This window comes from Opisthorchis viverrini (assembly GCF_000715545.1).
Source record: "Opisthorchis viverrini unplaced genomic scaffold opera_v5_44, whole genome shotgun sequence".
NCBI classification, from domain to species: domain Eukaryota; kingdom Metazoa; phylum Platyhelminthes; class Trematoda; order Opisthorchiida; family Opisthorchiidae; genus Opisthorchis; species Opisthorchis viverrini.
This window is the reverse complement of record NW_008751700.1, coordinates 673,758-697,764: the sequence shown is the minus strand read 5'-3', so window position 1 is coordinate 697,764 and position 24,007 is coordinate 673,758. Positions and strand designations below refer to the sequence as shown.

The window sequence follows — 24,007 nt, the reverse complement described above, 5'->3', positions numbered from 1 at the left end:
GTCCAATGTGAGAGCAAGAGGAGCTTGTTGAACTGCTTGCTGCCGAATGCGAGCATCGGAAACAGCCAGATAGCGGGGGCATCGTGGCTTGACGATTTATTTCGAAGTGCTTGAGGATGTCGATGCGGGATGACGTGCAGACGTTGCTTTCAAAACCAATGCAGTCCTAAATGTCGGGTATAGAAGGAGAGAGCTATTGAACTGGTGGGGAGGATAAGAGAACGTAAGTGAAAGAGGAAGAAGACAGGCATCGTGAGTAGCCTGTTTTTGCTTGCCCACTCTGCTTATGCAGCAAATAAGGCAACCCGGCTGATGGTTTCGCACGACCGCCAATGTGGCGTGAGTCTATTTGAATGTGTGCCATTCATGGTTGTGCGTGGGCTGCGATAATGCATGCGCGCCTACATATTGACAGGAGGTCGGTTAGGGCCCTCAACCAAAGCTTTCGACTCAAAAGCCTGACCGCAAGGCAGCGGTGTTTGGCGGGAAATGCAAATGCATTACCGTTTATACGGATCAGTTTGCCACAACTGTTCCAACCACCATCTGGCGATCCAAGAAACTGTTCGTCAGACCTCTAACCGTTGATCAACCTGAGACTCTGCGATTGTTGCACGGTATGATAGCTCAATGGGTCACGGAGGACGAAAACAAACCGGTACACCACGGTAAGGTCCAGTCTCTTCGTGATGGTTCATGTTTCTTCGTATATGATCAGTTAGGAGCACCATTTTTCCACGACTAAGAAATCGAATCATTAACCATCCAAATAGAGGGACGCCAATTTCACTCCTTGTGATAAGCATAATGGTATAGGGAATGCGCAACGACTTAATGGTAATCCACTTTATTAACTCTTTTTGCAGCTGATAAGAAAGCACGCGACGAGTTTCTAAGATCCACTACAGAGAACTTGGACATCTCTTGCGCGATATAACTGATACTGCTCAGCTTGGTAGCGATTAAGTACACTGGGAAGCCATCTTTGGCAGCAAGGCTGGATTTGCCACGTTTAGAGGATGCCTTTCAGGGGAGTAGGTGCCGGCGTTTCACGAAATCGAATGCGTTTGGGTATGCAACCGGCCAACGGTCTGACCAAAATCGCACGAGTCAGACAGGATGATCGCTTGCCAACGTATGTCGGTTGCTGGGTAATCCTGACAATCGGAACCTCATAAGCTCTAGTGATTTCACGAAGTCCAAGTGCACCCTACCATCGGGCTGTTTCCTAGCTCGTATCAGATTAACAAGAATGTGTCTGAAGTGCTTGAGCGGAAAAGAGGACTGAGGGCTAGAGTCACTAGACCATAATACGCTATCGAAAGTGTTCCAGAATCAGAGGTAACCATTTTCCCGCCATCAGTCTTTTGTGAAAACTTATGGCAAAGTTACGCTGTTTACCTCTTGTTTGTCGCCAATCCAAAGCTTTAAAAAAAATGCAATTGCTTGCTAAGAACAACTGGCTTGATTCAAATTAAACCATCAATTTCGTTAACGGTTAAACAAACACCATATCTCCGAAACTATTGGAAAATTCCATTTATGTACAGCTGTGAAGAATTACGAAGACAGTTGGGTCGGTCTGAAGCATTTTCCAATTGATTGATTACAGTTGGGTTACCTTTTCGTATAGAGACATAGGTCGAAATAGTCGTGCAACTTCCACTGAAGTATCACTGTACCGTTATCGAGCCAGGTAATACAGGGTTTAGCGGAACGGTCCGTGGAGCGTTTCAAACTGAGTCGACTTCGGAACTTAGTTCACTAAGAGGTTTCTCGCTGTGCGGCCTAACTACACTTTTCCACATCCTATTATTCTGTGCGCAGCATTCTTTCCGAGTGGGATTCGGTGGTGGAAATATGGGCGCAAGTGGCAAGTGTCCTGTGGTGGGATTTCATCCAAGAGCAGGGCTAGTGTGTCCTCCACAAGTCACGGCAAAGGAACTTTGAAGGCTTTTAAATTATGCCTACCTTACGCTCACCACTTTAAATTTAGAAGGCTGATTCTCCTCTTGGAAACTTCACTCAGATTTTCCTTATTGTTGGCAGCAACAGTCTTACTGAACAGTCGAGACGGAGAAGTAATAGAAGGCTGTCCCACCTTCATGCAAAAATGGGAGCGCATGGACTTCAACCTTATCGGCAAGATTCTGTCAGTTGTTAACGTCGGGTGTTAGTTTTGTGACAAAAATTGTTCAGCCATAGCACCCTTCCGCTGCCATGCCAACGGAAGGAGGCACGAGGATCGGGACGCTGCCAGGTTGTCCAGACCTAGACAGGAGCAGTCGAGATGCTGAGTTTGGGTTCGAACCATGGAATTTCCAGTCAGGAAGCTGGCGTCTTAACCACTGAGCTATCTCGAATATCCACTAAATATTAGAGGGCATGATGTCCGCGATAGACTAATGACAATGTATTGGGAAACCGAAATATGGTTGCCTGAGAAGAGCAAGGTTTAGTTCCATCTCGTTAGGTGGGATACAGGTCCCGTTTCATGACCTCTACGATCCTGTGCACAAATAATTCGTTTCATAACGAACCAGGGAGTCGCGAATAACTTATGGTTAAAAACTACCAGTGACTTCATTTTGAAACTCTTAGTCAGGCCAGATCTAAGAAGCAGCGGTGAGATCGGAAAATCAAAAAGACGACCATCGGCCTGATTACAGCAAAGCCAGTCTTTTATTCAAACAAGAAAAATAGACATGTTTTCTCATTTAACACTAACGGTGACTTAGGTTAGCCACAGAGGCGCGTCCGATGTAACGGGTTTTGCACGAACGCGTTTTTGCTGGGACTCTGAGTGTGCACTGATGATGGACAATCGACGTGATAGGACGACTGAAAAGAAAAATCTACCGTCATGACCACAAGCCATAGTTCTTCTAGTCCATTACTGCACACAGTGAGCACTCGGCTAAGCGAATAATTCCTGGAAGCCACGTGTCATATTATTCAGAAGTAATCTATACTAGGAGCGGACACCAAACGCACAAATGTTATTTCCATTTCGGACTAGTGAAGAAGCTCGAAATGATTTTATTGATTTGGAGGGCTCGACAGTTGCCGACTGGGAGTCTTTGTTCCCGAGATCGAAACACGTGAACACAGGCGAGATCACTTCAGTTTAGTTATACTACGTTCTGGGGGGAGGCAACAAAAAAGGCTGATACGTGGGACGGGACGTGATTTCTTTCTACGTTTTCTGTTCACTTGAATTCTTCATTCAAAAAAAGTGAAGGTAGTGGGTGATGCAAAAGTAAAAAGAATCCTGTACAATGATCAGAGAAGAGGCTCATTAGAAGACATCAGTTCAATGTTCACTAGAACCATTATGATCGCATCACAGTGAGGATCTTACTTCAATGTCCATATTTTACAAACAAAAGAAAACGCCGCCACAATGTGATTGAGTATAGAGACCAAGACTAGAAAATATGAAAAAGGAAATAAAACAGAAAACGAATATGTTGCTCCAGTGCCTACGTATATACATATGAACATGTAAGAGGAAAGTGACCATAAAGGAATAGAGACGGGCAAATTAAGGAGTGAGAAATCCCAAGTTTGTATGGCCTAAATGATTACAATACCTGAAGTAATCAAAAAAAGTAGAATAACGAATACTGTGTGTGCACATGGTTCCAGCGCTTAAGATGCACTCTGTAAATGCCATAAAGGCCACATAGGGGGTGGGAGAAGTAAGACGGACGACAAAAATGCATAAGAGGTGAATAACTGAGTGTTTCTTTCAGGTCGCTGACAATCGCTGATCAATCGGTTTTGGGTCACCGGCTCGACGAACAGATTGGGTCAGAAATTCGTGGTCCAGCAAGGATGAATAGATGACATCGTGTTGATTTAGGCAACCGAGACACTCAAAGATAACGGGAGCAGATTCCAACTTTGAAAAGGCCAACTCACAAAGCAGACTCTCCGAGGCTGCCACATGCCTATCAAATAAAGAGTTGAGAAACAGGTAAGCTGGGAAGGGTCAAAACAGAACTAGCTAGTCAAGGTGTATCTCCATCACCATAGACAATATCAATGCGAACACTACTGCTACACTACAGTACAAGAAGTCTTATTTTGGAAAATTCTAACAGTAAGTAGAGAACACGGTGCCCATAACTCTGAACACCCGACCAAGCAATCTCAATAACAATCGATAGCATTAACCACTAACACATTTCACGTCTCCAACTAACCACAAGGAGGGACAAAGATACCACATTCGAGATGACGACGAACCAGGCCGAAACTTCCACAGATCCCTTCGAACCCTCTGACTGGCCATCGTTTTTTGAGATACATTATGGTCGTTATCATACTACTGGCAGATTTCGTCGTTCTCTCTCCAGCTGTGGTGGCTGGAATATTTACGAAAATGCCAAATTACCACCATCAACGATGGACAGCCCCAAAACCAAACTCAAAACGGAATAATGAAGGAACTGGATTCAGCTGAGACGAAAGTACAGGCTTTAAATCGTACACTGCTTACGCCATTTCGGTTGCGACTTGAAACGAGCAGAGCGCAACACAGTATCCCACATACATAACCAGTAGATTGATTCTTCAGTCGAAGGTGGGTAAGAATGCGGAACAGCCACCACAATCCTTCATAAGGGGGTCAATAACATCCTCCCACGATAAAGACGTGAACCTCAGCTGAGTGGGGTCAACTCGGATTAGTCAAATAACAATGGTCCACTCCGTTTACTACTCACTTTCTTTTTGTCATTCGTGGTTGTCTAGGGGCATGACAGAATGAGGCAGTACGTTTACATGGCGAGGATCAATGCAAATGCACACCAGAATAAACAAGTGGTCATTAAACTTTCGATCGAAAGTATCGAAAGGGCAGGGATAGTGAACTATCTGAAAAACAATAATAACTTACCGTCGAGCAGTCGCGCTATACTGAAGGAAATTCTTCAAAGCTAGGGCAGCTGTTAGGCGGATGTGTTTCGTGACAGGGCCTTCACGCTGAGGATGTGGCGTAAATGGCGGATTAGGAATGCCACCAGCAAGCGCTTTTCGGCATTCCGCAGAAATGACTGGTGGCGAGGACCATAGTGCGTGCTGTAGTTGAGTCACTGACAGAGGTTCTAATAATGGCTGTCTTGGCTCCGGTTGTTCGGTTGACATGGAGTTAGGCGAAATTGATCTGGTAGGGCCTGCTATGGACTCTTCTTCAGGTAGTGGGACATTGGGCTCAGGTGTCGATGGCGGGGGAGGCACGTGAGGGAGGTTGTGAATAGGAACACCTGGCTCGTTTGTGTGATTGCTGCTCCCACTAGATTGCAATGAAAATTCAACCGAATTACTGTTTTCAGGCGAAGAAGGGATAACAATGGGTGAATTGCTATTTTCAGGGTTCGGGGAATCAGCTTGAAGCAAGGCAGATATCGAAGTGAGCGCCGGTTTTCCCGCCGTTTTGGTAGTACAAACGGAAGCCGAAGTCGTAGAAGGGACAGAAGATAAGTGGTTATCAACCAGATGTGTGATAAAGACATCCCGGGAAGTCTGCAACAATCGTTGCGAACAACCGTCCCAATGGCAAAAAATCTGAATGAAAACAAAAGAGAAAATTACCATTTGGTAAAATGATGACCACACTGCAAACTAAATTATTCGTAAGCATTACATTGTCACGCCTAAACCAATAAGTACAACAAAAAAAGGTCGAATGCGCATGGACACTCAAACGCTGCAAATAAAGTATTTACACACACTGGAAGGAGCTGACCATGGTGTACGTCATTTTCATTATCGAACTGTATCTAGTAAGAAGTCAACTACGAACGGTTGACCATTGGAGTCTACTACGGCTGAAGACGCGTGCGAAGATGCAGCAATTCGAGAAAAGACAAAGCCTGAATTTCAGGATGGACGGAAGATCAGAATCAAGAGGATCAGATAGTTTTCATTGGATGATTAATGTGTATTGAATGAATAATGTGTGTGTGAGTAAAACACTGTATTAGTATGAAGTAGAACCAAAAACAAGGTCAACTAACCTCAGTGGTAGAATTCATGTAATGGGATTCAAATACGTGCTCTTTCAGGTATTCAGGACCATCAAACGTCCGTCCACAATGATCCCACAGACAAACGAACGTAACTGGAGGAACTGCTGATTGTCCGTTATGCAATAGCTCAGGGTTTCGTTGTAGGTTGATTTCGGCAGGTTTTCCAATATCATCGATTCCACTGTGTGGAAGTAAGGCGCATGCAGCGGAGTGATTGTCATTTGGATTTAACTTAACAGTAGTGGTGGTAGTGGTAGGAGCGGAGCTACAGTTAGTCGGATGGTTCGAGGGTGCGCTCACCCGTTGCTGAACAGGAGAGATGCAAACTGCCATACCCATTTGTTTTTGGGCATTACCGGGATTGTGAATAACCGGATGTTGTCCTTTAATATTGCTGACCGTGGGGTGGAAATTCAGTGTGGTGAAGACTGGTAGTAATACAAGACCAGTTTCCTTGGATACTAGTTCATTTAATTTCGGACAGTTTGATAAAGTGGCCGTCCCTCCGGTTTGTGGTGCAGAGGATGTAACAGAGGATATCCTGGGCTGAAAACCGTTCGGAAGTATGGCTATTTTATCGTTGTTTGGATTTGTGATGATACGGGCAACATCTTTGTTCAGTCCGTTCATTGGAGAAGCTGTCCGACCATTCACCGCTTCCAAATATTCGGTGTGCCCATTAAGGGGAGTGTCAATTGGTTTGGGGACGGTTTTTGCTGGAGGACCATTATCACTGTCAAGTGAAATAGCGGTTGAGTGATCTGTGGAGTTCCTCGGGATGCTGACTTTTCGTCGCTTCTGTGTCTGTTGGGAGTGTAAACAGATAATGTGGATTGAATATGATGCGCTGCAGAATAACTAGATATTATTTACACAAAATTTTGTACACGGTTCAGAAAGTGCAGCGTGAAAAGCAATGAGCAACTCTGATAACGCACGTTTCACCCCACAAACGGTCACTCGTCACCGGCATGGAGGATTGAACACAAAGTTAGCCATAAACGTTAGCATCAGCTGATTACCAGCAGGTTAGCCGAATATGCGGGGGCAGACAGACAGGACGCGCTACAATTGGGGTGACCAGATGATCAACAAGACGAGGCAACCAATGAAATACGTTGAAAGTCAGCTGTGAACTACCACGTGGATGTGGGATGTCCATTCAGCTCCCCTATTGGACAACAGTGAGAGGTGAAGAATGGAAGATGCCATGTAACTAACCCAAAGTAAACACTGAACGGTTGATGTAGCAAGAAGTTTGGTTTGGTGCAGGTAAATCTTGGTGCACTACAGTTTAGAAGCCTCCGAAAAGAGGCAATGAAAAGACACGAACACCAACCAGAACAAGTTTCCAATATTGGAAACAAAAAAGCTATATTGAAAACGACAAAGGATAAGCGTTGGCGATGGACAAAACCGCAGCACGAGATCATGTCGTATATTGAGTGTCATTTCAGTGCTTTAGTCCAGTTAGATGGGGTAGCAATGGCTAATGGTGTTTATGGCAGAACTAGGCATGGTGACCGAGCCACAGCCAGTTGAGGTGTGATGCCGAACACCAAAGTCCTTTATTGGAGATCGAATATTCGATCCCCATACATGCACAATAAAGTAAGGCCCACAAGTCGATCGAAAGATGACGGTAAGCAGAGGACGACAAAAACGGTTTGGAGTCTTAGTTTACGTACAATCAATATCACTGACTCACTTTGGCTACCAACGGCTGTACGGGGATGGTGCTCGGCCTGGGACAAAGCACAGCTGCCATTATATCGTTCACACCTGGGGAGAAAAAACATGAGGTCTAGAATAATCCACTACTACCTTGTGTACTTTTAGGTTCAGGTGAATTGAGATGCTTCAAATGGTGGTAATGTATTTCGACATGTCCACCAGGAGTCTGAACTTTGATCTGTTCGATCCCGGGGAAAATTGACCTGAAAAGGTGAGTAAAAGGAAAACAGTGGCGATAGTGGGATCGGTGAAAAAATAGTACAAAAATGAACACAGCAAGCGCTGTCAAGTCCATGCCAGAAAAACGATGAAGGTTGACAGTTATACACATGCAAGGCTGACTTTAACAAATTTAGTGAACCAAAAGTGCACGGAACGAAAATAATTTTGCATTGGGATGTGTGGCTTTAGCCTGACCGAAGACTAGCACCTAGGATTAGTAAACTAATGACGGACTTTGGACCAGTAAATTATCCTAATTAGAAGCAAGTCAGCGTTGACCTACGCCTTTGGAGCCACGAGGAAATCCTCAGAGCAGCTTAACAACAAAAAGCAACATGTGCACAAGACATGAAGTTCGATAACTAATGAAAGTACAATTGTTTGTTAATCCAAAACAAATAATAGAAGTGTTAAAGGAGGAAAACGGGTACTCGGATCATCGAAACTAGGCTAGAACTAAAGTCAAGGAAATAGGAGTCTGTATGGGCTGATGCTTATCGACCAGCTGCTGTGAGCAGCCAACTAACAATTAGTTTACGGACCGCTTCAACTGCCAGCTCTATGGATGGGGAAGACTGATCCTAAGGCAGAAAGCTATTTGTGGTGAAATTACCTGTAAATGATAGACTTCATCTGAATAGAAAACTTACTTCAGCTCAGCATGAAATTCTATAGGAGAAACGGCTCCGCCATTATTGAACCCAAATCTACGCTGATGGGCCTGTTGATAATCGGTATAGATTTGTATTCTGGGGACGGTGGAGTGAGAATGGACAACATAATTCTTCCTCAGCCATTCGAACATGTAAGCGCGACGAGTTGTGTGTGAAACGGTGGTGGGTGCTTCTGATGAGGCGCGTAATGGTCTAGCTGTGGATGCTTTCAAAGCAGGCAAGGCGCTTCGAACTGGAGGTGACGGCCTCCGTGGAGTCGCACATGTCTGGGTAGTCCTCACGTCCACCACCTGTTGGTGAGGGAGCCGGAATGGCTTGATATCGGATAGAATGAGAACTTCCGTTGAAGGTAGCTTAGAGACTGTCTGAGTAGAGGTAGGTAAACTGCTTACAGAGGATACTGCGTACGACTGGACGCAAGACAGTTGTTGTGGCTCACTGACCGGAACCGGTGTTGCAACGATAGTTATACGCGGGACAACGGTGGACACAGGTGAGCAGATTGAGGTGTTGATCGACAGAGACAATTGAGGTTGAACCGAACAAACGGGCGTTGCTTGCACATCATCAGTAACAGATCTGAAAGCCGGAATGCTTGGGTTGGTGACGGGTCTCGGTAAATTCACAAATGGACACTGCAGAGCGTCAGTGTGCAATTCCGGTTGACACATGATTTTATTCGGATCCTGAAGATAACCCAAATTAAAAATGAGCAAACTCGCAACAGTAACGTCAACAACGGAGCAGGTGCATGTGTTGATAATACTGAAACGGTCTGTAGAACAATTGGATATAGTTTGTAAATACAACAGTGACAAGACACTTATTTCCGACTGCTGTCCCTGTTCCGGTACCCAGTGCCGGAAAAAGTCGCCGCCGAGGAACAACGCAGCTTTATTAAAAGTACGGCGACCTCGCGCTGTGTTTTTAAGTTGACTCTTTGACCCTGATCCAAGGCTGTCTGACGCTATATTCTTAAGGGCACTGTCTGACATTGATTCAAGGCTGTCTGATCGACGTTTAGTGGAGTTTGAGGGTCTCTGTAGGCTTCCGGTATTCTGGGATAATCTTCAGGAATCTGACCTGCAAGACACACACACATCCTGTCAAACGGGTAACTGTGGTGGCACTGTAACTACCTCACAGGAGGATCAGCTGCACAACTCAAGAAAATAAGCCAAATACTCCCATATGTACAGTTTTGTGTTCATATTTACAAGATAATATGGAAAAAGCGCCAGTGTGCTTACCAGAGAATGGAGGGTAAAAAGCGGCGAAGCTGAAGTTAAAGGGATATGTGGTTCTTTGCACACCGTTGGGAAGCTGGGCTGGGTGGTACGCGTGAAAGAACTTGGTTGAGTGGACGGTCGTATAAAGTCGCTTCCGTGGGAAGTCGTAGAAGGCTGCGATCCCGTCGGAGCAGAGGTCTTCTGTGTCCCAGCACCTAAAGCCTGCATTACACGAACACGCACGAGGCTTTCGGAGCCCATGGATTGTGCTTCGAGCCGCAGTAAGGCAACAAGCATTTCTAAAATATTCGCCAAACCCGTAACCTGAGAACAACGATAAACATCTTCAAGCGGTTGCTCTAGATCAACATGGGACCTCAGCATTCGTTCGCACAATACGGACCCGAGTGATGATAAGCTGTATATCGTATCGAGCGCTAGAACAACGAGGTGTAGATCTCTCAAGCACAATCGGGATATAATGCATCGAAAAACGACGGAGGGAAGCATCGACAAAAATTCAGAATTCCGGTCCGTTGTCAACATCGCACGGTCACGTGTAGCAGATTGGGTTTGGATGGTATTGGCTGCTCGTAGTCGATCGACGGCCGATAGGTAGGTAGGGGACTCGCACAATCGACGGACAAGTTGTAGCCCTTTGCACACAGAAGCCAGTGGAAACATGTTAGCATTATAAACAATTGATCTATGGATGATAGGGTTGTTGAAAACACTATTTCCAGCTAAGACAACGCAATAGGTGAAAAAGATGGTAAGTGGGAAAACAACAGATCCAGGACTTTATTAGCGAAGGTTCGAAAGTAGTCATATACCTGGAGGGGTGGATGCAAATTGGTCTAGATCGGACCGTCACCAAAATCGATAACCGCAGGTACAACCATAAATAAAGATCTACTAAAACCATGCTGGAGCGTTGAGTTCCCACGCAGATTCGTCGCACTTCTTGTACGAAATACTGACGGATGTGAGATTAAATAAACCATTGATGAGAATAGTGACCTTTCAATGTAGCACATGGTGCACTCTAAAAGTATCGATTACGACAGGAGTGAGTCCCTTAATGAATTTAAAAAATCCAAAATATCGGAAATTTATCACCATGAGAGCGACATACATTTGTTCGATTACTTGTTTATGCTTGCCAGGAATTACGTTAGTAGACCAGTGGGTTCAGAGCAATAAACTCTATGCTAAATGAATCTAATTGCTTTAGGCCTGCGAGATGGCTCAGTGGTAACAGCGCGAATTTACTGACCGGAAGGTCCGTGGTTCGAACCCGACGAACCTCTCGACTTTCCCTGTTTAGGCTTGAACAACTTGGTAGTATCCCAGCCCCCATGCTTCCTCCTCCTGGTGGAATGGCAGTTAAGCACCGAAAGGATGCTACAGCTGAACGATTTTTTCGGCCTGCGTAACCGCGAGGAGACGATGGAAGTTCCTACCTAGTTACAGTTTTCCGAGGACGTTAAAAGCGAAAGCAATATACTGACGGGAAACCCACGAGGGGTATTGTACGCCGAGATCGCTGCCAGCGGTTGGCTTACATTAGTCGGTGACCTCTAAACAAAGCAAAGAGAGGTCAACTAAAATCCACCATAGCAGAATGGCATGGGTGAACTTCAAAAATATGAGCAGTTGATGAATTTTGACATAGACAAGACCACATTTGCAACCAACATACCTCTGATTTGGTCGTTTCGGTCACAACTAGTCAACAAAGTTCGAAGTAGACGACTGAGGATTGGACGCAAACAGCTGACTACAGGGAAGTGTAGCGATGACAAAATTTCCAGGCCCAGTTGCCGAAGGCTCGAATGCTTAGCATAAATGCACAGAAAAGTGAAACGTAGGGCTTGTGGGTCCCGGCCGATTTCGACCGCACTCAAACCACCCTCGATAGCCAAATTCCGCAAGACGGTTGCAACCAATTGCACACGAAAGCCTTCGTCATCACCATAGGCCATATCATGCAGCTCCACCAAGTTTGAGTCCTGCGTAACGCATGCACTCTCCACATTCGTTTGGGGACCTATCCGAGGAAGAACCCCGACATGAAGAATAAACGAAAACTGAAAACGAGACCTCCAGCCCATTTACTGACAAAAAACACAACTATGGAACGTACATAAAACCACGTCACGACCATCGGTTGCGATCAGTAGCGATAACAATAGCATCGTTAAACATTGGGGCTGCATTGACGCATGAAAATAAGTATAGACTGAAAACAAGTAGGACTACTGCGCGCTACAATAAACTACAATATTCGCCATTAAAAACACACGTAAAATAAACCTAATGACCTATCCTGGAAAGTAGAGGGCACGTCGTCGGGAGTATATGGACAAGTTAATGGCCACTCACCTGATTTAACTAGTTCAGTTTTTTGCAGTCGAGATGGCTGTGGTTGTGGAGTGGACTTACAAACCGGTTCGAACCCAACCCCGGCACCCCGACTGCTATGTTATGGGCTTGGGCAACCTGGCAACATATCAGCCCTCGTACATCCTCCGAGTAGCATGGCACCTAGGCGCCGAAACGGCTTACCAACTACCGTGTGACGGAAAACTACTCAATAGTTTCATGGTATGGACCCTGAAGCATACCGAATCACAGTCATTGTATGCTCCTGTAAATCATACCAAGTGCCGTTACTGGACCATTTATCATCGTGCCACCTAAACGTAGGGAACTGTCAAAGTTGAAATTACAGGTCATCAAACTCGTTCGTAGACAAACCGAGTTGACAAGTGACTGTGTACGGTTGTTAATGCATGTAGAATAACCGGCAAAAACATGCGGTGGAAGTCCCAACCAAAGTTCAGAGAACCCCTCTTCCATACATGGCTGTCGTAGTGCTACTGCAAGACTGGATGGGCTCGAACCCTAGCCCCATGCTTGCGGATGAACCGATTGAGGTGGTAGACAAATGTTTTTACTTGGGCAGCTGTATCAGTCCCGGTTGTCTAGCGAAAGATGATATTTACATCCGGATTGGGAAGGCCAGTGCAGCTTTTGTGAACCTGCGTCACCTGTGGCGTAGGCGTGACATCAGCTTATCCGTCAAGGGTCGAGTTCACAATGCTTCGGTGCGCACGGATCAGAAACCTGGCCGTCGCGCGTTGACGTCAAAAGACTTTCAGTGTTTGACCATCGATGTCTTCGGAGCCTAGCCTGAGTCTGGTGGGAACACCTGATCAGCGATGCTGAAGTACGCCGAATGGTATTCGGGAGAAATTACTCACCCTCGACTGATGGACTGAGCACACTGCAAAGATTGCGCTGACTTGGTCACGTGCTCCGTATGCCAGTCAACCGACTTTCTCGTAGGGTCCTTTTCACACAGCCACGTGAAGGATGAAAACGAGTCAGAGGCCGTCAAACAACGACTTGGCAGCGAAGTTTAAAGGTAATTACCAGCAAACTCAGCTGCGTTGGTCAGGATGATGGTAACTGATGGTAACTGACATAACAGATGAAACCAACGCTGAAAGATACGGTACTTCTCTCATCATCATCATTAACATCTCTCATCGATCCCCCCTGAGAAGACCGCTTTAGAAGCTTTATTCAAGATCGCGGAAACAGGCGGGAAATAAGTGACTGGATAGAATTAAATGAAGGATGTTGTCACCAGCCAGGATAAAGCGTATGTGGTTCTCTCTATGAGTGTAAACCGTACTTTTAACATACCATTAATTGTTGGCGACCAGCGTGTACGGCTGTCACTTTGCAGTAGTATGGCGCCATTCCTATCCCAAACCCCAACCTGAAAAGCCATGAAATCGTATTCACACACTGACCGGCATGATGAGAATTTCAATGGGGCTCCATGGGTGCAGTTAGAATAGGATCCAGCTTCTTCGTGAACTGCAGGATTTGAACCACCGAAAGTGAATTAGCGTCACTAAAGATGTAGGTGCTTAAGCTGGGCGTCCAGTTTGCCCGTTGCTTGACCCAAATCAATAGGGAACGCGCGTGGTCCCCGGCCTCCCGGGGCGTCACGAAGAGATTGGGCCTTGCCGTGTGACGTTCTGTTTTTAAACTCCGTGAACCCGCCGGGGGTGTCCGTGCAATACTCGCAGAGTCTCACACCAGGTTGATCAATGGTTAGAGGTCTGACGAACACAGTCTCCTGGATCGCCAGATGGAGGTTGGAACAGTTGTGGCAAATTGATCCGTATAAACGGTAATGCATTTGCATTTCCCGCTGCCTTGTGGCCAGGCTTTTGAGTCAAAAGCTTTGGTTGAGGGCCCTGACCGACCTCCTGTCAAGGCGTGCGCGCCCCGGCGTTAGCCCATCCCACGCACAACCATGAATGGCACATATTCAAATAGACTCACGCCACATTGGCGGTCACGCGAAGCCAGCAGCCGGGTTGCCTTACTTGCTGCATAAGCAGGGTGGGTAAGCGAAAAAAGGCTACTCACGATGCCTGTCTTCTTCCTCTTTCAGTTACGTTTGCTTCCTCCTCTCTTCCATTCTAGACCCGTCAGTTAGGACTGTATTGGTTTTGAAAGCAACGTTTGCATGTCATCCCACATCGATATCCTCAAGCACTTCGAAATAAATCGTCAAGCCACGATGCCCACTCTATCTGACTGCTTCCGATGGTCGCACTCGGAAGCAAGCAGGGTCAACAAGCTCCTGTAGCTCACTTGGCATCGATGTGTTGTGTCTCAGAAACAATCATTCAAGATGAAAGCACAGTGGTTGAGCTAACCGCTCCAATCGCTTCCCGCAAGTCACATCTTGTGATCCAAGGGATGTTGTGGTAGGATGTGCGGGGATTGCTGTCATCCTAAGTCACCAGGTGCAAGGGTCCTTGCTTGACGGGATACCCGTTGATAGTCACCCCTGCGCGGTTCATCTGGCAACGTCTGCGCAGGAGTCTCACAAGCACGAAGTTGGTCGATGTCTGTTTGTCGTGTCTGCCCACACCCCAACTGACTGTAGATGTGACTACATCGAAGACAAGTTTTCTGACGCCTTGAATACCCTATTCAGGCGAGCGGAAAAGTCGGCTATCGCTGAAGATCGGCTACGCCGAAGATCTGAAGGTAGAGATAGGCAGGATAAGCGCATCTGAGACTTGGTTAGGTTTTCGATGTGGGTTGAACTCGGTACGTTCAGGCAGTGGTGAACGATCGCTTCAGCTGTGTGCTGACAGCAGGCTGTTTTTATGCAGCACAAACTTCCGAAATAGCTGAAGACGCCTGGCCACATGGTGTCCTTCAACGGCATGCCGGCTACGAACTCAAATCAATCGCATTGCCATCAGTTACCGAAGGCACGGATCAATAACTGACTGCTGGTCGTTTTGGAGTACATTTGTGAATTCTGACCACGCGGTCGTCCGGAGTTGCTTGTCTCTCTGTTTTCCAGGGCTGCGTAAAGTACGGTAAATCGCCGAACAACTGACTGACTGGCAGCTGCGGAAGTCAGACGAATTTATCGGAAGTCTGTGGAGTCTCTTGCAACTGCTCCACTATCAGATGTGAATTTATACTGGGACGAGATTGTCACTTCTTTGCACATTGCTGGGAGTTTTGCCAGTGATATGGCGCTACCAGACCTACGCCAGCACCATATATTAGATCAAACTTAAATCTTCTGTGAGCGAAACCATCAAGGATCGAAATGGAATGGGTAGAGAACGCTTCGGTCGTTACAAATCAGGGGACGTGAAAGGAGCCTTGCATTGATTTCGTTACACCACAGTCGGAGCTAATACTACTTCCAAGATTGATAAATCTCCACAACTTCGGCTGGCTCTCCCTCTGGATTGTAAGTGGCGTGTTCAGTGACAGCATTTCCACGAACATGACCTCACACTTTGTGGGCGCAAAGTGCATGTCAAAGAACGGAATGAGTTAGACCAGTTTATTCTGCGTATTCTTTTCCTCTTCGAAGATGAGAACAATGCCGTCTGCGTATTCCAGATTGACATGGTTTTCGTGAGCTGTTATGTGAGCACTGGGGTTTTTAAGATTTTCAAGATTCCTATCAATATCTGATTGATTACGACATTGAACAGAAATGGAAAGTTGTAACTGTAATGAACATCACTTTGTGTACGGAAGCCGTTGGAGAGCTCTCCAGATACTCTCACACGCCAAGAAGGCTAATACAAAGAATTTATGGTTTACAAAATTTCGTCATTCCTTGATAGACAAGGGGAATAGACCAGTCAACCGAGTCAAAAGCGGCTTGGAAATCCAGGAATACTAAAACTGCCGATTTTCTGTATGTATGACGCTGTTCTAGCATTCGAAGATTTGCTCAACGCTACCCCTACCAGGCCAGAATCCCGCTTACTTCCCTGGGGGGGGGGTGTTGGTCACGAGCCACCATACGATGAAGAAGCGCAAATAACAGGCTCACTGCGACCGGGATCAAGTTTGCCCCCTGTAGTTACTACAATCAATGTGAACATCTTTTTTGGAAACAGGCACCATTACCGACTCCCCCAGTTGCCTGGGATGGTCCTCTTTTCCCAAATGCAGGCAAACAGATCAAACAAGCGCTGACTGAGGACTTAACCTGCATCTCTGAATAAAGGGGGTGGGAGGTCATCCAGACCAGAAGCTCAGTGGCGCCTGGTTGATAAATGCTCTATTTTTCGGTAACCGAAGCCGTAGTATCTGAAACTAGCGTAGATTGGTGCACGGTTTATGGTTGATAAACCGAACTAAGTGTACACCAATTTTCATGCCTTCTGTCAACCTTCTCCTTTAGGATATTTTTGTTTTGAGGTGCAACGCAATTTTAACTTCTCGTATTTTTGGCGCGCCACGTGCTCGCTGACAGTCCCGCATTCAGTGTAAACATTTTCCGCAGTTGCCGTTTAAATATATATTCGCACCATGATCGTATTTCGCGTTCTACATCAGATATGCGGTACTCGCTTTGGTCGTATCGATAGCCGCAATTCGACTGCTAGGTGACGTATTTAGTGGATAGATGGCTCAGTGGTAGGAGCACGAATTTACTGACCGGAAGGTCCGTGGTTCGAACTCGACCTCTGCCTCTCGACTTCCTGTCTAGACTTAAGCAACTTGACAGTATCCCGGCCCTCGTGCTTCCTTCTGATGACATGGCAGTTAGGCACCGAGAGGGTGCCACAACTGAGCGACGTACATAGTGAGTTCACAAGCCGTGTGCATGTTAGTGCCACGCACGGCACTAAACTGGGCACTACAAGACACTGAAGCGAGCTTGACACTGACGCCCACTGTTAGCTTTGTAGCGATTGTATTGGAACAATTACGCTCGAGTGTTTGTGACAGCCCAAATATGGACTGCCGCGGCATCAGAACTGCGCAAGCTGCGGAGCATATGCCCGCATACCACTTTATGGGTGATTCATTACCTCTGTCAGTCGATTGCTCTTCCGGAAGCAATCCCCCAAATAAACTGTCATGCCTGCATGACAGCGAATGCTGGAAATGAATCTGTGGTAGTGGTTAGCCTGAGTACGGCGTCATGAAAGCCGGGCAAGCAAAAAAGAGTATGCCTTTTCAAATGCAACGCATGCAACCTCAACGCGTAGTCCATTTTCCCGTAATGGATACGTCGAATGCGTAAGACTAGGGACATAGGATCAGTAATGCTGAAGAACGCCGAATGGCTTCTGGAGGAAATAGCTCGCCCACGATAGATGAACTGACTACACTACATAGGTTGCGCCAGCTTGGTCACGTGTTTCGTAAATCGTTCAGCTGCGCCCATGCCAACGGAAGAAGGCAAGAGGGCTGGGACACTGTCAGGTTGCATGGATGACCGAATTCCGAGAAGTCTTTTTACACGGCCAAGCGAATGGTGGGAACTAGGCAACGAAGTAGAAAACCCATTACCATAAAACTCAGCCGAGCTAACCATCGTCGTCTCCCTGGATGGGGACCGCAAAAAGAACAAATCAATGGGTAGAGACATTATCGGAGAAGGACCAGTCGCACCTTCAATGGCGCGACTGCATCTAAGCTGTCATCTTAAATGCATAGCACCCCTCCTGATATCTCCAGTGAAAAGTCCGCTGACCACTGCATTTACGCATCAACTATACCACCCGCCACATCCAGTGCGCAGCTTTCTACGCCAAACCTCCTAATCATCGGAACGAAACTGTGATAACTACACCACTGCACAGCAATACGAAGACTTCATAGCTGATGATAAGAATGAAAACTAACGAATGCCTGACAAAACGTTAACTTACCGCATGTCAGCGCAGCGGGAGAGAGAAATTTACGACCATCTTTTTCCAGCACATTTGCATGCCAAAACTACGGGAGAGAGATGAGCGGGCGACATGTAAATGACTTACATCGCTGAACCGTCTGGATAAGACAGTTTCCGAGTCAGAGTTGTGGCTGGAAGGTTGAGAATTAGAAATTCCAACCGACTCCAGCAGTAACGTTAACAACCGAACATTTTTGTGCAAGCTGAATCCGTTGGGCTGTGAGGACATCAAAAGCATTGAGTTCAATGCGAAGTCCAGTTCGTTGGGTAGGTTTGACCGCAGAGCATACTCCAAACTGGAGTAATCAAACTGGTCAACAAGTTCAGTGCTGAGATTCCAACCAGCACGAAGATGATTGGGTACGCTATCCAGGTAGTTCATTGAATAAGTCGGTTTCGATCCCTTGGAGGTCAAATCAGAATCCTAACCATGAGAATTGATAGACAACAATCAGAAGCATACCTGTGAATCTGTATCGACGTAGGCAGGTTCTAATTCATCGGTTCTCGAGGCCATCCGCTGACACCGCTCATACGGCTCTAGGAAACGCTGGTATATACTGCGTAACCCATGGCCAGACTCAATACAACCCAATGGAAAACCCATCGATGCGTAAACAGCGGCCCACTCGTGCGAAGCGGTTACCTACATATTCATCATTAGATGGGTTGGAGCAGGCTTGCCTGTTTGTGTCCTCCACGAAGAGCTACTTCATTGTATAGTCGTTTGAGGTCAACTGGACGGCCGGCGAGATACGGTGGTATCGGCGTACAAGCACTTCTGATTGACAGTAATAATGGGTTAAAAAGAACCTACTTATTGTGACGAGACAGACGTTGAATCTCGGACATAAATTGTGCATTAGATTTAGTTACAAGGGGTAGACACAAACAGCCGCTTGAGTAAATCCTGCCTTTCGGCTTAGCCGAGCTCAGTTTGAAATTTAGCGATGTGCCCATAGGACTCAGAGTATAAGCAAATTCCGAACACTGTCGTTCATCGGTGCGTCAGAGACACTGAAGTCCACGATTGCCTGTCAAAAGTTTCAGCTACACCTGTGAGATGGCATTGATTCGGATTCCGGCAAAGCTGACAAAGTCGCGGACGGAAAACTGCCCATGCAAACAGATGTGTGGCATTTCTCGAGAAAACTGCCTGGCACAAGGTATCCCTTCTCCCACTTCGGTGTTTGTCGCCTGTGCTTCCCAGGTTCGGAGGCAGCGTGAAATTCGCGGAGAGCGACAGACGTCTACGTGATACGGACAGGCCAATCGAGCCGGGGTGCGCGCGTTCGGATCGCGCACAGACAGCAATGCAGGGCTATCGATTAGTCAAGGGCTGAACAACGGGAGGCTCAGGATAGGCCTGTGATTAGGTGCCATAATTGAGAGCTGAACTATAATATGCAAAACGAAAAAATAGGACGTGGATTAGAAAAATATTTCGGGAAGAAGCATCGAAAGGAAACTGATTCTATTGCCAAGCGAGATTGATTAATCACCAAAATTCGTAACACCTTGTTTGAATGCATCAAAAAAATTCATGGATTTTTATTTTGCAAAGTAACATTAGGCAAATTAATGTAAAAATACGACCACCAATGTCTGCCTGTCAGACACAACCAAGAAACAGTCAGCGCGCCGTTCAAATTTACGAAACTTGCGCTACATGACGCACACGGGTAGACTTGCTCAGGTGAACACTATTGTTCCGTCGGATGAGGTGGTTACTTTTAGTGTCCCTGGTAAGCTGGTTGAATTTCATTACGCCCGCATTAGTCTTAATCCATTTCATGTTTGTCGAATTTGTCTAGGATCTGACCCCGTGGCAATGCAAACAATACTAAATAATCTAAATAATTCTGCCTCGCGGTTTGGAATGCACTTCACACCTGCAAAGTGTAAAGTGCTACTGCAAGACTGGGTGGGCTCGAACCCTAGCCTCATGCTTGCGTATGAACCGATTGAGGTGGTATACAAATTTGCTTACTTGGGCAGCTGTATCAGTCCCGGTGGTCTCGCGAAAGATGATATTTCCATCCGGATTGGGAAGGCCAGAGCAGCTTTTGCGAACCTACGTCACCTGTGGCGTAGACGTGACATCAGCTTCTCTGTCAAGGGTCGAGTTTACAATGCTGCGGTGCGCTCCATATTACTATATGGATCAGAAACCTGGCCGCTGCGCGCCGAGGACGTCAAAAGACTTTCAGTGTTTGACCATCGATGTCTTCGGAGCATTACCCGAATCTGGTTTTCGCAAAACCTCGTGAAGGGTGAAAACAAGCCGGGGAAGGTCAAAGAATGACTTGGCAGCGAAGTATGAAAGCCATTACCAGCAAACTCAGCTGCGCTGGTCACTGCCCTCTTCCTGGATGGGGACCCGGAGACGGGCCACATCAATGGCTAGAGACATTATCAGACATGTCCCAGTCGCGCCTTCAATGGCGCTCGTGCATCAGAGCTATTGCCTTCAATGCATAGCTCCTTTTCCAACCCCCCACTTGACAGCCCACTGACAGTGCTGGATTTATGCACCAATTTACCAGCTCGCGCGTGCAATGCGCAGCTACCTACCCCCCAATCATCGGTGAACGAAACTGCGGCGGCTACAACCAGTTTACGAGTACGCGGTTCTTACAGCTGACAATGATGATGATGATGATGAATTTGTCTACCTTTCGTACAGTCGTTGTTGTCAGGGGTAATAACGAGTGGCATTTTACCTAACTTAGTCACACCACAGACGATGGTTTTCACGCTTTTAAGGTGTTTGCCTCAGGTGACATAATTGTATTCATTGAAGCAACGATGCTGCCTTACCCGATGAAGGACGTGCTAAAAAATTTCGGCCCTAAAAACCACACTCTCTGATCGCCCAACGGTTGACCGTTACTACCGGCGGATTATACAATACGGTCGAAATACCTTTAAAATCAAAAGGTCTGGTGCGAATATCACTATTACCACGACTTTTCTATTTTTCATTTGTGTTGCTTATGAGGAGTTCATGAAAGTTTCCATAGGATTTCAACAACAAATAGAACCTTGATTTGGTTCATATGCACTGCAACAGCGTTTTTAAGTGTTTGTTCCGTTCGCACACCGTCTTTGCCCAAGGTGTAACGTTTTTCTAAAATATAATCCCCGGTGACTTATACGGTCTCTACATGCATGTGATGGGAGTGTTTTTGACACAAATCACTGATACCTGAATCGCCATTCAGCGACAATGTATAACTATACAGTCAAAAGTGAGATATTTATCGTGCAGGTCCAATTCCTATGTGACGAACTAACGAAGAATTGTTTACGAGGTTGTGGTAATAGCATCAGGCCTAACTCGACAGCCGGCTGATGTCATAAGTCAGACTAGTGAGTTGCTGGCTCCTGGAAGAGTCCCAAAAGAACCCTACATCCCCTCACTGGCTTTTGGGTCAGACTTTTGAGCCGAAGGCTCGAGTTGGGGTAGCCCAACCAAACCTCCTTCCCCGGCCTAGACATCCGGGAGATATCATTTGCCCGCACAGTTCTGTGCCTCCCGATGTCCCTCCTCAATCCAATTCCATCACACAAACGAACGTTGGCTTATTTGAATGTCAGCTAACTGACCGGTGGGTCTGAGATGTTTAGAGTGTGTGAACGAGTTAGAACAAGTCCGGGTTGTCGAGGATAGACAACGTTTTACTTGTCTAAGAACGAGCGTGGATGAGCTGGAATTACATACGAAAGCTCAATGCGAGCATGTAGGATGAGTATAGTAAAAAGCGCACAAAAATCATGACAGGGCCTTAGGAACCTGCTAGCTAATAACAATAGACAAAACGTCACTTTTCTCAATCCACGAGGTCCTTTTTACAAAAGTGCTTTTAACGTGCGTATTCTGTGAAATTGGCAAGCAAGAAATGCTCACTGCAACGTTGCACTCCCTAGAAATTGATGAATGCTGTGTCTCCGTAACATGCATACAAGACCCAAACGTGGTTGTGCATTTGAAAACGCTAAGGACGACCACAGCTCTTTCACATTTCTCCCTCTGTGTCTGGTTTCCCAGACTCGTGGAATATATGGTGTGCGAGCTGAACGCGCCTAGCGCGATTGAATCACAGTGAATGGTCGTCTTTGCGCCGTCCGGTTATTCAGCTCTATCAACTCAATGTGTCTCAAGACAAAAGCGGTGTCTGTTTGTAGTGTTGGCTTATGCCCAAATGGCCTGCACTTATTATGCTGAGAAGGATACTTTCTATCGAGAGTTATCCAGGCTCGTTCGCCAAGCAGAAAGCGCTGACATTGTGATCCTTGCAAGCCATATGAGTGCTCAAGTCGGTCGCCTGAGCTCCTTGGAATCACAATGTGGTGGTCGATTCTGAGTCGATGCTCTTCGCACACAGCGAAGCTTCTAATTGTGTGCTGATCAGTAACTGTTTTTGGCCAGTACGAACTTTCAGCATGAACGTTCGAATAGCGTAACCTGGCGGCCACCGACTCAAATCACCCGTGAAGCCAGTTGGATCACGTGGCCGTCAGCCACAGTTCAGCCACAGCTACAGTTCAAAACTGCCTTCTGGGGTGCATAATTTGATTCCTATCACGCCATGGTGAGTGAACGCCTAACAGTTGGTTTCCCCTCAGGCCCTCGCAAGTCAGCAAGAAACATGCCAATCCACTATCTTCGAAGAACCACCAAAGCTCAACGTTATCAATCGTAGGTAGCCCAGCAACTGTCCACAACAAGCCAATACTGTACTGGTATTGAACACGTGGACGAAGCATGGCAAAATATGAAAGTAGCTATCGTAGCGATGTTCACTGCCGTCTGCTCGTCCTCTTCAATTTGACCACAAGACCACTGGATGTCGTCAAGATTGTTATCCATGATTGATGCCAGGAAATCGATAGCAGCAGGCAACGAGTACGGCGGGGCACGAAAATCCCTCAAACGTCAACTGGTGAAGAGCCTACAGAAAAACCGAGAGCTCTTGTGGACACAGAGAGCTCGGGAGGTGGATAAAGCTTTTGCTACGGGAACAGCTATGCCTTATATCAACTGATCGGCCCTAGGGGAGCAAGAGTCAGTGGAGCGATAAGTGCAAAAGGCGACTCGTTAATTCACTCGCGAAAAGATCGACTGGAAAGATGGGCCTAACACTTCGAAGGACAGTTTTTCCGACTCCTGCAACACAACCTGTGGAGATAGTGCAAACGGATGAATGAAATGTAAACCTAAATCGTCCATCGGAAGAAGAAATAAAGTGCGAAATATCATTACTGAAACGCGAGAATGCACCAGGACCGGATGCCTGTATCCAGCCCTCTTAAAGAAGGTGGAAAATCCCTGGTGACCTATCTGACAAAGCTTATTGGGGAGATACGAACGAAGAGAAAGTTCCTGCAGAATAGGGTTTGTCGACAGTTATTCTTATCTCCAGAAAGGTACGCGGACGCTATGTGAAAACCGCCGTGATACGAACGAGAGAAAGTTCCTGCAGAAAAGGGTTTGTCGACAGTTATTCTTATCTCCAGAAAGGTACGCGGACGCTATGTGAAAACCGGCCTAGCATCAGCCTCATCATCATCATCATCATCATCAATGACAGCAACATCAGTGTTGCCACTGATGCTCCACTGCCGTACAACCATAAAGTTCGTTTAGTTATATATATAACTGTGTTAAAAGCCCTACAGTGAAGAGAAGAGGAAAACAGTGGGTGAGGGAGGAGACCTAGTGCTGGCCTTTGTCAAGCATACTGAGGTGCCTACACCTCCAACCGCTCAATCAGACAATCTGGAAAGAAACTGACAGCACGAACGCCACTGACATCGATTAGCCGCCATTTCTTGCAACGTCTCCAG

At 46.5% G+C, this 24,007-nt stretch overlaps 2 protein-coding genes across 2 annotated transcripts in view; one reads left to right on the top strand and one right to left on the bottom strand.

Annotated features, from left to right (window-relative positions):
- Positions 1-3,177: 3,177 nt before the first annotated feature.
- On the bottom strand, positions 3,178-20,554 carry T265_03195 (hypothetical protein; the record flags this gene model as incomplete). The annotated part of the gene is made up of 15 exons (XM_009167614.1): positions 3,178-3,953; positions 4,904-5,571; positions 6,024-6,839; positions 7,744-7,817; positions 7,860-7,972; positions 8,642-9,351; positions 9,916-10,550; positions 11,597-11,944; positions 18,135-18,201; positions 18,243-18,581; positions 18,621-18,803; positions 18,869-18,938; positions 18,975-19,121; positions 19,214-19,407; positions 20,399-20,554. The coding sequence occupies 15 exons, from the start codon at positions 20,552-20,554 to the stop codon at positions 3,752-3,754; spliced, it is 4,722 nt and encodes a 1,573-aa protein (XP_009165878.1).
- T265_03194 (hypothetical protein) overlaps positions 19,989-24,007 on the top strand; it is a gene marked incomplete at both ends in the record, with an annotated part of 22,839 nt that continues 18,820 nt past the window's right edge. Inside the window, 2 exons of the mRNA XM_009167613.1 lie at positions 19,989-20,297; positions 22,787-22,859. Of these exons, the coding sequence (XP_009165877.1) occupies positions 19,989-20,297; positions 22,787-22,859 (382 nt within the window). The remainder of the gene's footprint in view (positions 20,298-22,786; positions 22,860-24,007) is intronic.